Genomic DNA, 13,083 nt, shown 5'->3' on the forward strand with positions numbered 1-13,083 from the left:
TATCGCTTCTAGATTTATGTTTAAATGATGATATGGTATCTCCCCTGCAAGTTCAAATTTCTTATGTATCATTGGCGAACTAAAATTTCTACTGATCTCCAACCTACCACCTCATCTGCTCCTGGTGGTGGTTCAGGTATAAACTCTCACTCTCAACCTCATGACAATCTTCCCATTGCCTTATGTAAACTTTCCCGCTCATGCACAAAGCATCCCATTAGTAATTTTGTTTCCTACCACCATCTTTCACCTTTCTTCCAGCCTTTTATAGCTTCCATATCCTCCTCTACTATGTCATGTATTTCAAAGGAAGACATGAGTAGCCTTGATTGGACTAAGGTTATGATGGAAGAAATGCAGGCGTTGGAGAAGAACAATACTTGGGAGCTTATTTCCTTACTCGAGGGAAAATGAATTGTTGGATGTTGATGGGTTTATAGCACCAAGTATCACCTAGATGATTTTGTCAACTATTATAATGCACGATTGGTCGCAAAGGATTTTTCTCAAACATATGGAAGAAATGCAGGCGCTGGAGAAGAACAATACTTGGGAGCGTATTTCCTTCCGGGAAAACAAACTGTTGGATGTTGATGGGATAATAACACCAAGTATCGCCCATATGGTTTGTCGACCGTTATAATGCACGATTGGTCGCAAAGGGTTTTACTCAAACATATGGTGTGGACTATTTTGAGAATCTCTAGCGGCCAAACTTAACTTTGGTTCCTGTGGTTATCTTTGTGGTAGTAAATTTGTCTTGGCCCTTATTTCAACTAGATGTGAAAAATGCTTTCTTACATAGTGATCTTGTTGAGGTCTACATGGACCAACTCTTGGGTTTTTCCATGCCTAACGGTTCTCGCAATTCACCCCCTGTGTGTCGCCTAAAGAAATCAATTTATGGTCTCAAACAATCTCCACGTTCCTAGTTTGATAAGTTCAGTTGTGCTCTTCTGAGTTTTGGATTTATTTGCAGTCAAGCCGATAATTCTCTATTCATTTGCCATCGACCCACAGGAGTTATGGTACTGATCGTCTATATGGATGATATTGTAATATCTGGAGATGATATTGAGGGAATGGTGGCTGTTAAATCTTTTCTCAAAACTCGATTTGAGATCAAAGACCCAGGGGCTCTTCGGTATTTCTTGGGGATTGAAGTCACTCGATTGAAGTTGGGAGTGGTGCTCTCTTAGAGAATGTATGCCGTTGATCCACTCTCAGAGACGGATGCTAGGATGCAAGCCTGCCACTACGCATATGGACACTATGAAACTCAATCCTGATGATGGTGCTCTCCTCTCTGATCCAAAGATATACCTATTGGTCGGTTGGTTGACTTATTTATCTCACTATTAGCCGACCGGATCTTTCTTATGCTATGGGTGTTGTTAGTAAATTCACATATCCCCCTTGTATCACGCATCTGACGGCAGTGTATTGTATTCTTCGGTATCTTAAGTCTGCATCGGGTAAAAGTTTGCTTTTTTAGTAGCATGGTCATCTTTACCTTTCGGGCTACCCATTGTTGACTGTGTTAGAAGTTTGCCTGATCGACGGTCTACCTCTGGATATTGTACGTTTGTAGGTGGCAATCTTGTCACCTAGAAGGGTAAGAAGCCGCCCGTTGTTGTACGAACTCCTATCGAAGTTGAGTATAGGGTGATGACTCGTGCAACATGTGAACTTGTTCGGCTTCGAGCCGTCCTACAAGAACTTGGTTATAATCCTTCCTGTCCCATTCATTTGCACTGTGATAATTGGGCTGTCATTCACATTGCCAACAATCCAGTGTTTCATGAGTGAACGACTGTGTTAGAAGTTTGCCTGATCGACGGTCTACCTCTGGATATTGTACGTTTGTAGGTGGCAATCTTGTCACCTAGAAGGGTAAGAAGCCGCCCGTTGTTGTACGATCTCCTATCGAAGCTGAGTATAGGGTGATGACTCATGCAACATGTGAACTTGTTCGGCTTCGAGCCGTCCTACAGGAACTTGGTTATAATCCTTCCCGTCCCATTCATTTGCACTGTGATAATTGGGCTGTCATTCACATTGCCAACAATCCAGTGTTTCATGAGTGAACGACTTCATTTGGGAGAAGGTGGTTGACAAGGATATTGCAACTCCCTTCATTCGTTCTTGGGAACAAGTAGCTGATGTCATTACTAAGTCTTTCAGTCAAGATGCTCTTCTCAATATCACTGACAAGTTAGGCATGCTTGAAATCTATGCTCCAACTTGAGGGGAAGTTAATGCAATGTACCTATATAATGTTAGTGTGGGTGTGTTTTGTACATGGTTTTTTTTGTTCTCTTCAGGAGCATGCAAGGTGTTCTCTGGTAATATAACAAAAGGTGCTTCTCTCAAAACTCTCCCTTCCCTTATTCTTCCCTTCTTTCCTTCTTTCCTTCTCTCTTCTTCATTCCCCTTCTAATCCTCTCAAATAAACTGTTATGAGTTCATGTTGCTCACTTTACATGAAAATGATGGTTTCCATTGTTTCATATTAATTCTCTTCTTAGTTCTTAAAAGTTGTATTAGAATAGAGTTTAAGTGCATAGGCTTTGGTTTATGCAATAACTTTAGTAGAGGGTTTTGAAAGCCTTAATTATACAATGATGAGGGGCTAGGGCTGTCACAACCTTGTGGGTCTCTCTTGAGTCTCTCCTTTTTCTTTCTTCTCCTCACATTCTCTCTCTTCCTTCTCAATCTCACTTTTTGAACAAGTTGCCTAACGGATATTAACAGTTACAAATTACAACTACTTTTTGTTCTTCTTGAATTAGCTAGAAACAATAAATAGCAGGGATTATGTTGCCTGCTCATGCTTTTCATGAAAGTCTATTTCCATTCCTATGATAGTAGTGTCAGTTCTTATATTCTTTGTTTCTCTTATTTTTGATTGACTTGCTGGAGTAGAAGAACACATTTATTTATGTTATAGCTCATTTATTTCTTTATGGGACAAGCTTTGTTTGAACACATATTGGTTATATCATCCTCATGGATTGGTGATTCTTTGTTCAAGTTGGATTTGCACAAGCGTGGACATGTCACCAATTTATGGTCCATCCCCATAAGATTTAGAGACTTCACATTGGGAATTGCATAGAAAAAACTATTTATCTCAGAGAGGTCTATGGAAAATTATGGGAACATGTCGATGACTACTGGCTAGTAAAGTAACTCCTGGGTGGAGAAAGTGCTTGTAGTTTCTAATGGAACTCTCAAAGCTTGGGTTTTTGCCAGGCAGAGTTCTCAACCTCAAAAGATTCTTGGCTTCCTAGAAAGTGGGTGTGGATTTGATCTGAAGCTTTGCACTTGCTAACCCTAAGGATTGTTGCATCCGATACATGATTGATAAACCATATTGGCAAAGGTGATTCTGAAAATGTCCTTCTCAATGCGTAGGGCCTAGGTAGCTATCCAATGCATTCTTTTTTATATGGTGTTGTACACTGGACACCAATCTCCTGAGAGAGGGGAGTAGAAAGGGGAAAACCACAATATGTTGATGAGTGGGCAATTTTTGTCACCACAACTGCACTGATAGAGATTCTAAACTCATGCCTCGGTGGTAGACTCACAAGAGTTTCAACACGAGGTCATGGGTTTGAGTACCCATTGTGGTGAAATTCTACTGTGGTGTGAGTGCATGAGTGTGGGGTGTGTTTAAAAAACAACCAACCACTTATACTCTATTTCGAAAGTCTTAAACGAACCTTTTCAAACTCTTATATGTGACCTTCTCTAGTTATATGCTTTACTAGTACATCATATACGGTGTAATCCATCATCACATGCATCATATCATATAGGGTGTTCACCCCCTTCATTGATTGCCACTCTCAGTGGACTGTAGGCTTCAAACTCTCGATAAGAGAGCCTGAATCCCAGACCAGATGATCTTTCTTTGCAAGGGAGGAGCCTAAATTCATTTCCTGTTTCTCCTCATGTTGAAAAGGGATAAATAAATCAATCAAATTATTGGAAGCTCCCTGAAGTGCTTCATTTGGATCTTCTCTTAAATGGAAAGCGGTCTAAGCTTCGGAATAGAGAAGGAAGACAAGCGAGAAATGAAAAGAAAAAGAAAAATCTCAAATCCAATTATAAGCATTACAGAATTCCAATCCAACTCTAGTGTAGTTGATCATGAGAACCAGATAAAAAGAACTTCTCAGAATACAATTTCGTTATTGGAGAAGCTTTTAGCATGATGCTTAAAAGGAGGGGGAGGAAAATGGCTTGATTAATGGGTTCAAAGTAGCTAATGAACTCTTATCTCCTTCACCCATCTTCAATATGCAGAGATACTCTCCTCTTTCGTGATGTGGATTTGATTTCAGTTGACAATTTGTGGAAAATCATTGTCTGTTTTGAGGCAGTCTTGGGTCTTAAGATGAATGTGGCCAAATTAGAAATGTTAGGGATACATGTCAGTGCCTACTCCTTATTTCAGCTCGCATGCTCCTTTAGGTGTAAAACGGGGGCTCCTTTAGGTGTAAAATGGGGGACTTTCCAACAACCTATTTGGGCCTTCCGCTTTGTATTGGCAAGCCTCCCACGCATATTTGGGACAAGGTGTTGGAAAGAATTGATAGGAAACTAAAAAGTTGGCAATCACGATTTTCATCATACGGAGGTCGCCTATTATTCATCAAGACAGCTTTCGCTAACATGCTGATTTTCTTTTCGTTGATGTTTAACTGCCTGAAATCGATATTGTAGAAGTTAGAAAAGATGAGAAGGAATTTCTTTTGGAGAGGCAATATGGAGGGTCATAAGTTCCATCTTCTTAGATGGGAGGAGGTTTGTAGACCGATTAATAAGGGGGGTGTGGGTATCAAATCTTTGGAGCTTGTGAACACGTCTCTTCTCGGTAAATGGATATGGATGTTCAATACTGAAACAGGAAGGATGTGGAGGAAGCTCATTGCAAGTAATTACGACACTCAATTTGGCAGATGGTTCGTCAAAAGGTCCTCTTTATATGGAGCCTCTTCAGTCTGGAAAGTGATTGCAGCTACCAAGCCTCTAGTTCAACAAGGGATTGGATACTCTCTTCAGTCTAGAAAGTGAGTGCAGCTACCGAGCCTCTAGTTCAACAAGGGATTGCAAACTCTCTTGGAAATAGTCGCCAAATTAGATTTTGGGTGGATATTTGGTGTGGAGATGCGTCCCTCCAAGGTAAGTTCCCTTGGCTAGCTCAAATTGCTACCGACCGGCTGATATTTGTGGCGGAATGCTTCTCTGCCTGTGGAGGAGCTATCATTTGGTCCCCTCCTTGCTGTAGGAATTTGACGGATGTTGAAGCTGAGGATTTTGTGGCTTTACTCGACTGCTTTAAATATGCAATGCCTTCAAGCCAAGATGCGAATTCTTTGATTTGGTCGGCTCATTCTTCCAAAAAGTTGTCAGTTCGTTCTTTCTGTGGTTCAATATCTGGGCCCACTCCCTCTCGCTTTCCTCCCCCCCATGTGGCAGTATTCGTTTGGTTGGTGGGAAGGAAGAGGATCCTTACCATCAATAATCTTTAGAGAAGATTGCTTGTTTTGCCGAACATCTGTTTGATGTGTATGCAAGATGCAAAATCTATTGATCATCTTTTTATTCATTGCCTGTTTGTTTCAAAGATATGGGATTATGTTTTGGGCCTTTTTTTATGAAGCGGGTGATGCCGAAAGCGGTGGAGGATCTTTTTTAGGCTTTGGCATGGCGGAGGGAGCAGGAATTCTGGGAAAGCTAGGTGGAGGTTATTCATCATGGCCATCTTGTGGATTGTTTGGGGAGCTAGGAACGCTTGCTATTTTTGCAATACCCCAGTAGTTTTTGAGGAGATAATTGGTAGAATTAAGAACCTCGTCTTTGAATGGGTTCTCTATGTAAAATCAGCCTAGTTCATTTTTTGGTTGTCGTTTGGGGTTTTTCTTTAGTTTTCTTTGTATTCTTTTCTTGCCTTTTGGGCGTGCTTTCTAATAAAACCACCATTAACTCTCTCTCTCTCTCTCATATATATATATATATATAATCAGGTATTATTTTAAGTTTTGGATTAGGGATAACATGGGCATTTTCTTAGTGGTACCAGCACCCAGTATGTGTGACATGCGGATATGACCACATTGAAGCATCTAGATAACATAAGTTGATAAATAATATGGATGTATACATCTTGTTGGATGTGTCAAACTGAAAGTAGTAGTATGAGGATATTTTGGTATGTGGAACATTCAAAACCCAAGTCATATCTTCATCCATTACGGTTGCCATCTCCAATGCTATCTTCATCAATTATGATATTTAGCGACTCCACCACCACTACTGAGGATCCTGATAAAAATGAGGAGAAGATCCTTATCGTTTTGGGCATGGTTGATCTTCTGCTTCAGTTCAATGTTTTATCCTTGTCGGGCTGCCATCAAGTTATGTGAAAGATATTTTTCAACAAAATGTAATTACAGTACTAATTGATATGAAATTTTGTCTTTTTGACATTTCTCTGATTCCTGGCACTTGAAGTATAGTTGTAGGCTCTGTCATTCCCTCTGACTTGTTGTGATCCCTTATACTTTTGTAATTTAACATGCTATCAGTAATCAACAACTTTTGCTGAAAATATCAAACCTTTTATCATACATTCTGGATGTGCTGGCATCTTCCTTCTATCCTTTACCCCATTGGTTTCTATGTACAGTTTAGATTTTGTGCTTGTTTAGCAGTTGAATTACCAAAACCTGTTTCCATATGATGAAGAAGTGATGTTTTGCAGTGCAAAAATGAGGAGGAAGTTGTTGCTGTTCTTGCCCACGAACTTGGGCATTGGAAACTCAATCATACAATGTATTCCTTCATCGCGGTGCAGGTATGTTCTGAGTTTAGAGATGCTGAAATGTCCCTTGGTTTTCCTTTACCATATCCTTTCTTCATCTTCTCCCTGTAAAAATTCCTGAACTTTGTTAGTCACAAGTGGGAAACGTTTAAGTATCATAGTGCAAGTACCAACACTATTCAAATATTGGTGTAATGCATGTTCAGTTTCAGTCGAACAAATTTCTAGATATCTGGTTCAGAGTTTTAACAACTTCCCTCAAATTTCTGGGGTTGATGAGATATGTTTCACCTGAATTAGAATTAGATTTGGAGGCTCAAACGGGGAAAAAAAGTTTCAGAGATATTTTGGAGGGATATTTGGATCATCGAGTACATGAATGGTGCGAGAATAATGATTTACAATGGTGACTGACAGCAATCTGATGTCAACCCTAGGTCATGCAGACTAATTCATTTTTTTTTTCCTGATCTTTTCTCGAAGTTCTATTTTGTTTTCCTAAATAGTCTGAAGTAATCCGAACACAAATCTTATGATCTACAATCAGAATTGTGATATAATGCTACCCCTGTTTTCATTTACTGCATTTTTTTTTTTTTTTTGGAACACTCATTCTGATCACAATTCAACATTCTATCCAAATATGAGAAATAGGGTTGTATGCATATCTGTTGGTTCTTCTTTGTTGTAATGGGTCTTAGACTTTGAAATCCTGTAACAAAACATAACTAGGTCTCTAAATGCGCTGAGTATTTGATCCAATTTTTGTTTTTGAGTTTTATACAATTCAAAATGGGATTCTCAGCCAGATTTACATTTTATTGCAGATTCTCACGTTTCTGCAATTTGGAGGATATACTCTTGTGAGGAACTCAAAGGATCTGTTTCTAAGTTTTGGGTTTGATACACAACCAGTCCTCATCGGGCTCATAATTTTTCAGGTGTTTAACTTTGCCCCATATTCTATTGAAAGTTAAGGAACATATGATATGTGTTTGTATCTAGGCAATTTGTAATATTTATCTACTGTGCTCTCTGGGATTATCTGGGATTATCTCCCACTTTTTTACTTTGGCTCCCTTGTGATCGAAATGACTCAGTGTTAACTTGATCATGGGCTGTATGTGCTCCCTAGAAGCTTACTTGGGGTATTTCTCAGTCTTCTTGTTTTTATTCATGTCACCAAAAACACCAAGGACCCTTTTCTCCACCCTTTTTTTTATATAAAAAAAAATCTGTGAGAGAGACGAGGTAGAACACTTTTTAAAGTATCAAGGTAAAATCTGTGAGAGAGACGAGGTAGAACACTTTTTAAGGTATCAAGGCATTACTGTCCGATTCTTGTTTAATTTCTACTTTCAGGTCTACCAATGCATTCACATATGTACAATGCAGTCATTTAAAAAAAAAAATAAAATAAAATAAAATTTAAAGTCTTAATGTATAGCTGTCTATTTTCTATTGACCAACCCTTTTATCTTATCAAATTGCTTACCAGTCTTTTTAAACACACTTTTGTCAGTCTTCTTTTTTTACTTGTATTGCTTCAATATAAGTTCTCAACTTGTAGCCCCCACCCAAAAAAAAAAAGTTCTCACCCTGAACATTTTGGAATTCTCAGGGCTTTTCATGCTGAGTCAGTCCCTTTTGAGCTTGTCATTGATTTTATTTTATTTCATTTATAAGATTCATGTATTGGCTTCTAAAACAAACATTTCTTTCACTGATGTGAGTAGAAATTTCCCAGAAGATTGCGAACATTCAGCTAATAACAGGATCAGCCAAGCATTTCATTTACCTTATGGAATCCTGATTGTTGTCATCTTAGACTTCTAATTCTTTAGACTGTATGCTTCCTTGTGATGGTCACTGTTCCAAAAGTTGCTGTTTTGGAAACAAAGAAGCATCCATATTGTTGGCAGGATGTTCCATGTATTTGTAACAGTTCTAAAAACTGGACCAGACTATCTGGTCTGACAGGATTCAACTGGAATCAGAGTCCTTCCTAGTTTGGTTTGATTCAAACCACTTGGAAACTCAAAAGCTGTCTGAACCATTGCGAGCTGTCTGTTGAACCGCTACAAAGTTGTACTGGTACAAACTGCAGTTGAACCTGTATGAACTGTTAGGTTTTACCATAATTACATATATGTAAACACATGTAAATCTATGGACATGGGGATGATGTCACAGTTCAAGCTGGTGGTTGAAATTGCAGGGTGACCAACTTGATCTCCAGCTGTTTTTTTTCTTTTCTTTTCTTTTCTTGAAAGCATTGATTTGTAATGCAGCATTCTCATTTGTTGCAGCACACTGTTATACCTCTTCAGCACCTTGTAAGCTTTGGTCTTAACCTTGTAAGCCGAGCTTTCGAATTTCAGGTATGTAAACATGTAACTTAACAAAGCAATGTCCCCTAAAATCCATCTGTAAGATCCGTGGTGGGACTGTGCACATCTGTATCTTCAATTTTTCTTCTGTCATCATCATCTCAATTTTCTCCAATTCATGGTTGGGTTTCAAATGATATATTGGCAAAAGTTCTACAGTTGGTTGTCCACTGGACATTAACCCTCTCTTTTATTGAACTTGCCACGACAGAGGCTAACATTCACACCACTCACATGCAAGCATGATTCCACCCAATATTGACCCCCAAGCCAACTATCAGATGCACACCCCAAAGGGTGAGCCAGCAGAGTTATTGGGGTGTAGTTTCAAGGCAAACCACTAAGCAGAGTTATGGTTCCATAAAATAACATGGAACTCACCATTACATGATTACGAACATGTTTCACATGACATCGTGGTTAGGCCCCACACTGCACCTAAGCAAAATTTTGCTCTCTACCCACAGGGGCATTTGTGAATAGTTGATGTCTAGAGAGTGCAGTGCCAGATAGAGCTGAGCATGAACTACATCCGGTCTTCTATCCTGTTTTGAAATATGTTTGATGTTTTCTTTTTATTGCAGGCTGATGCTTTTGCAAAGAAGCTTGGCTATGCCTCGCCACTTCGAGCAGGCTTAGTGAAATTGCAGGTGACTGATTCTCGTGCTTGTCACATCCAAGATATCTGTTATTGTTCTGATTTTCTGTGAAAGAGTTGTGGTTAGTGATGAGATAAATGCTACAGGCCCTTCTTTTGGCTCTAGAATAAAATCTCGTGGCCTGTGCAAATTCCATTGAGTATTTTCTCGGCCCAACAAACTGTGTGCGGGTTCACCTTACAGTGGGAACCATGATGGATCAGACATCCCGAAAATCTCCTGGTAGGCAATCCTAATTGTCTCCATATGAGGGGCCTCAGATGTGGACAGTTGGTTGCAATTGCTGTCCACATTCATTAGGTGGCTAGGTTAGCCGATGGGAGATATGGGGCATGGCCAATCAAATGATGGTGCTCACCACATGAACACCTTTAGGTTATCTGAAGATGGACCCCACATGTATTATTAGTAGGTTGATCAAGCTTCATATAATACCTCTAGTTTGTTGATTTATTTTCTTTCTTCCCTGTTTATTAATGACTGATCAGAGGTTTATTTATTGGGTTTCAGGAGGAAAATCTGTCAGCAATGAATACGGACCCATGGTACTCAGCTTACCATTATTCTCATCCCCCACTAGTTGAGAGGCTGGCGGCACTTGATGATTCTGACAAGAAAAGGGACTGAAACACACCTTGGCAAGTGGATATAAATTGGGATGATGCCTGCATTTCATCATCTATTGTCTTAGAGCAAAGGGAGTTGCGAGACTTGCATGAAATCGATGATATTTTTACCCCCTTGGGTGAAACTTGCATTCATTCCATAACTTCAGTTGGGTCCCTAGTAATACCTCAATCACACTCCAAAGAAAGGGGAAAAACACACTCAGATGTGTAGCAACTTATATTTTGAATATGTCAGCAGCCTGTGAAGTCTTTGAAGCTCAGTTTTTCTTCTTAGTTTCTTTTTTACTTCTTTTCTTCCTAGGCCAATACCATTTTGTAAGACAGTTTTATGAAGTTGTACTTGATCGCCATTTCCTCTCCCTTCCATCTAGAACTTGGTAGTCTTTTCAGTTCACCAGCCTGTGATGAATTAAGTGGATGTGTTTCTTTGAATCGGCTAGTGATGATAATTAGAGCTGGGCATCGAGTTGAGTCGGACTGAGTTAGGGCTGACCCAACTCGGCCTGGTTTTGAAATAGACCTGACCCGAACCCAACCTAGTCCCACCTGATCACAGGTACTGAGTCGGGTCGAGTCAGCACTGAGTCGAGTCGGGTGCAGCAAGTATCTGCGATTCTGCGAGCTGAAGTCACAGCTCAGAACCTAAGTGTACCTGCCAGAATTGCAGTCTCTCCATCAGCTAATAGGCATCTCATAACTGAAATGTCAAATCTGTTTATTATTATTTATTATTTTTATAATATATGAGTCAGGTTATGGATTGAGTCGGATTTCGGGTCGAGTTGAGTCGAGTTACTGGGTGACCTGAACTCGACTTGGTATGAGTTTGGATTGGACGAAGTCTACTTGGTTCAGATTGACTTACCCCCTGGGTTCAGGTCGAGTCGGGTCTGAACAAGTCGAGTGCCCAGCTTTAATGATAATAGATTACCTGCTTCAATGAAGATGTGTTGTGTTCTGACTAGTATAAGTGGAAATATGAAGGGATCCCAAACTCCATGAAGAGTTGGTTTTTGGTTTTCTCCTAGAAAAATACTGACAAAAACAGTTGCGATTCAATGGGGTGCATGGTGACCCTTGTGCGAGGGGGTGGAACATGCGTGAGGGATCCTGGTGGATGGCACACGTGTCAAAGATATGGGCTGTTCGTTGGCAGGGTGTACTCTGAACATTCCATGGACCAAAAATGATGTTTGTCCGCTCATCGGGCAGGTCAAAACGTAAGGCCAAAGTTGGGGCCTAGAGAGAAAAAGTACAATGTCATTTTGCACAGATCCTTGTTGAATCACAGCCCTGATAAAATAATAATAACAATAATAAAAGAAAAGAAATCCTTGCTTAAGAAGAACATGAAAGTTTTTCTATGATCATTTACAATCAAAGTTTGCAGATCATCATCACTGTCGTTGATACCTTGTCCAAGCTTATTGGGAATTAGCACCTCTGGCGTTGTGGCTGCTTGGTGAAATTGCTCTCATCTTGTAATTAAATGAGAAAGGCTTTGACACTCCGGTAGAGAATGATGGATGATATGTAGACACAAGGAAATTATTTAGAAATTGCATTGTACTTCATAAAAGTAACTGACGGTAAGCTGTCCAATCTATTACATCATATTTGACTGTGGAATTGTGGACATAAATTAGATGGTTAAAGTTGAAGGTTCCATTAACAGAAAAATGTTTTGGATCATTCAGATGTGGGAACTAATCAAACAATGGCTTAGAAACGGTGGGGTTAATAATTCAGATGTAATTTGAGTTGATGCATGCAATGTCCACAGTTTTTTAGTGCCAGCACATCCATCATACATACTCTGCTAGAATATGTAATGACTCTAATTAAATTGCCTTTTTATTTATTTATTTATTTATTTATTATTATTATTATTATTTTATGGTTTGCCAATTTTACACATATAATTTGTCTTTGGAGAGTCCATGAACTTTACCCAATCTGTGCCTTGAGCTCATATTGAATTTGATGGCAGTAGTCTGCAACCTCTCAGCTTGTAGTTTGATGAAAAAAGAAGAAGCTGTGTTTGGCTTCCCAAGGGATTGTGCTCCTAGCCCCAATGGTTTCCCTTTAGCTTTTTCCCAGGTATTCTGAGAGGGGAATTATTTGATTTTTTCAGAGGAGTGAGGAAGGCCGGAATTGGTGCTTCCTTCATAGTTCTGATTCCTAAGAAGGATGGTGCCGACTGTGTTAGGGATTTCCGCCCAATCAATTGGGTGGGTAGTTTATATAAGATCTTGTCTAAGGTACTGGCCTGATGCCGGCATGTGGTCCTACTGTCTATTCTTTTTGAGATGCAACTGTCTATTATTTTTGAGTCACGGGGAGCTTTTTGTACTTCAATAAAGTGATGTTTAAATATAGGATGAAATGAGGTCAGGCTGACCACTCTGTTTTTGTGAAGTGAGGCTGGCGTCCTTGTGTTGGTAGCGTATGTGGATGATATCATTGTCATAGCAATTATAGTGTGGGTGGGTCGAGCCAGATAAGTCTAAGCCTGGCTTGACATACATGGTTCAAGGCCTGTGCCGAGCCTGATATAGGCCAAGCATGGT

At 39.7% G+C, this 13,083-nt stretch overlaps 1 protein-coding gene across 1 annotated transcript in view; it reads left to right on the top strand.

Annotated features, from left to right (window-relative positions):
* The window catches only part of LOC131234042 (CAAX prenyl protease 1 homolog), a 36,367-nt gene extending 25,460 nt beyond the window's left edge, over window positions 1-10,907 (top strand). The window contains exons 10-14 of the mRNA XM_058231004.1: window positions 6,776-6,868; window positions 7,663-7,776; window positions 9,145-9,216; window positions 9,810-9,875; window positions 10,395-10,907. Coding sequence (XP_058086987.1) covers window positions 6,776-6,868; window positions 7,663-7,776; window positions 9,145-9,216; window positions 9,810-9,875; window positions 10,395-10,511 — 462 coding nt within the window. The 3' untranslated portion in view covers window positions 10,512-10,907. The remainder of the gene's footprint in view (window positions 1-6,775; window positions 6,869-7,662; window positions 7,777-9,144; window positions 9,217-9,809; window positions 9,876-10,394) is intronic.
* The last annotated feature ends 2,176 nt before the right edge of the window (window positions 10,908-13,083 follow it).

Source organism: Magnolia sinica, chromosome 18, assembly GCF_029962835.1.
Source record: "Magnolia sinica isolate HGM2019 chromosome 18, MsV1, whole genome shotgun sequence".
Classification (NCBI taxonomy): Eukaryota; Viridiplantae; Streptophyta; class Magnoliopsida; order Magnoliales; family Magnoliaceae; genus Magnolia; species Magnolia sinica.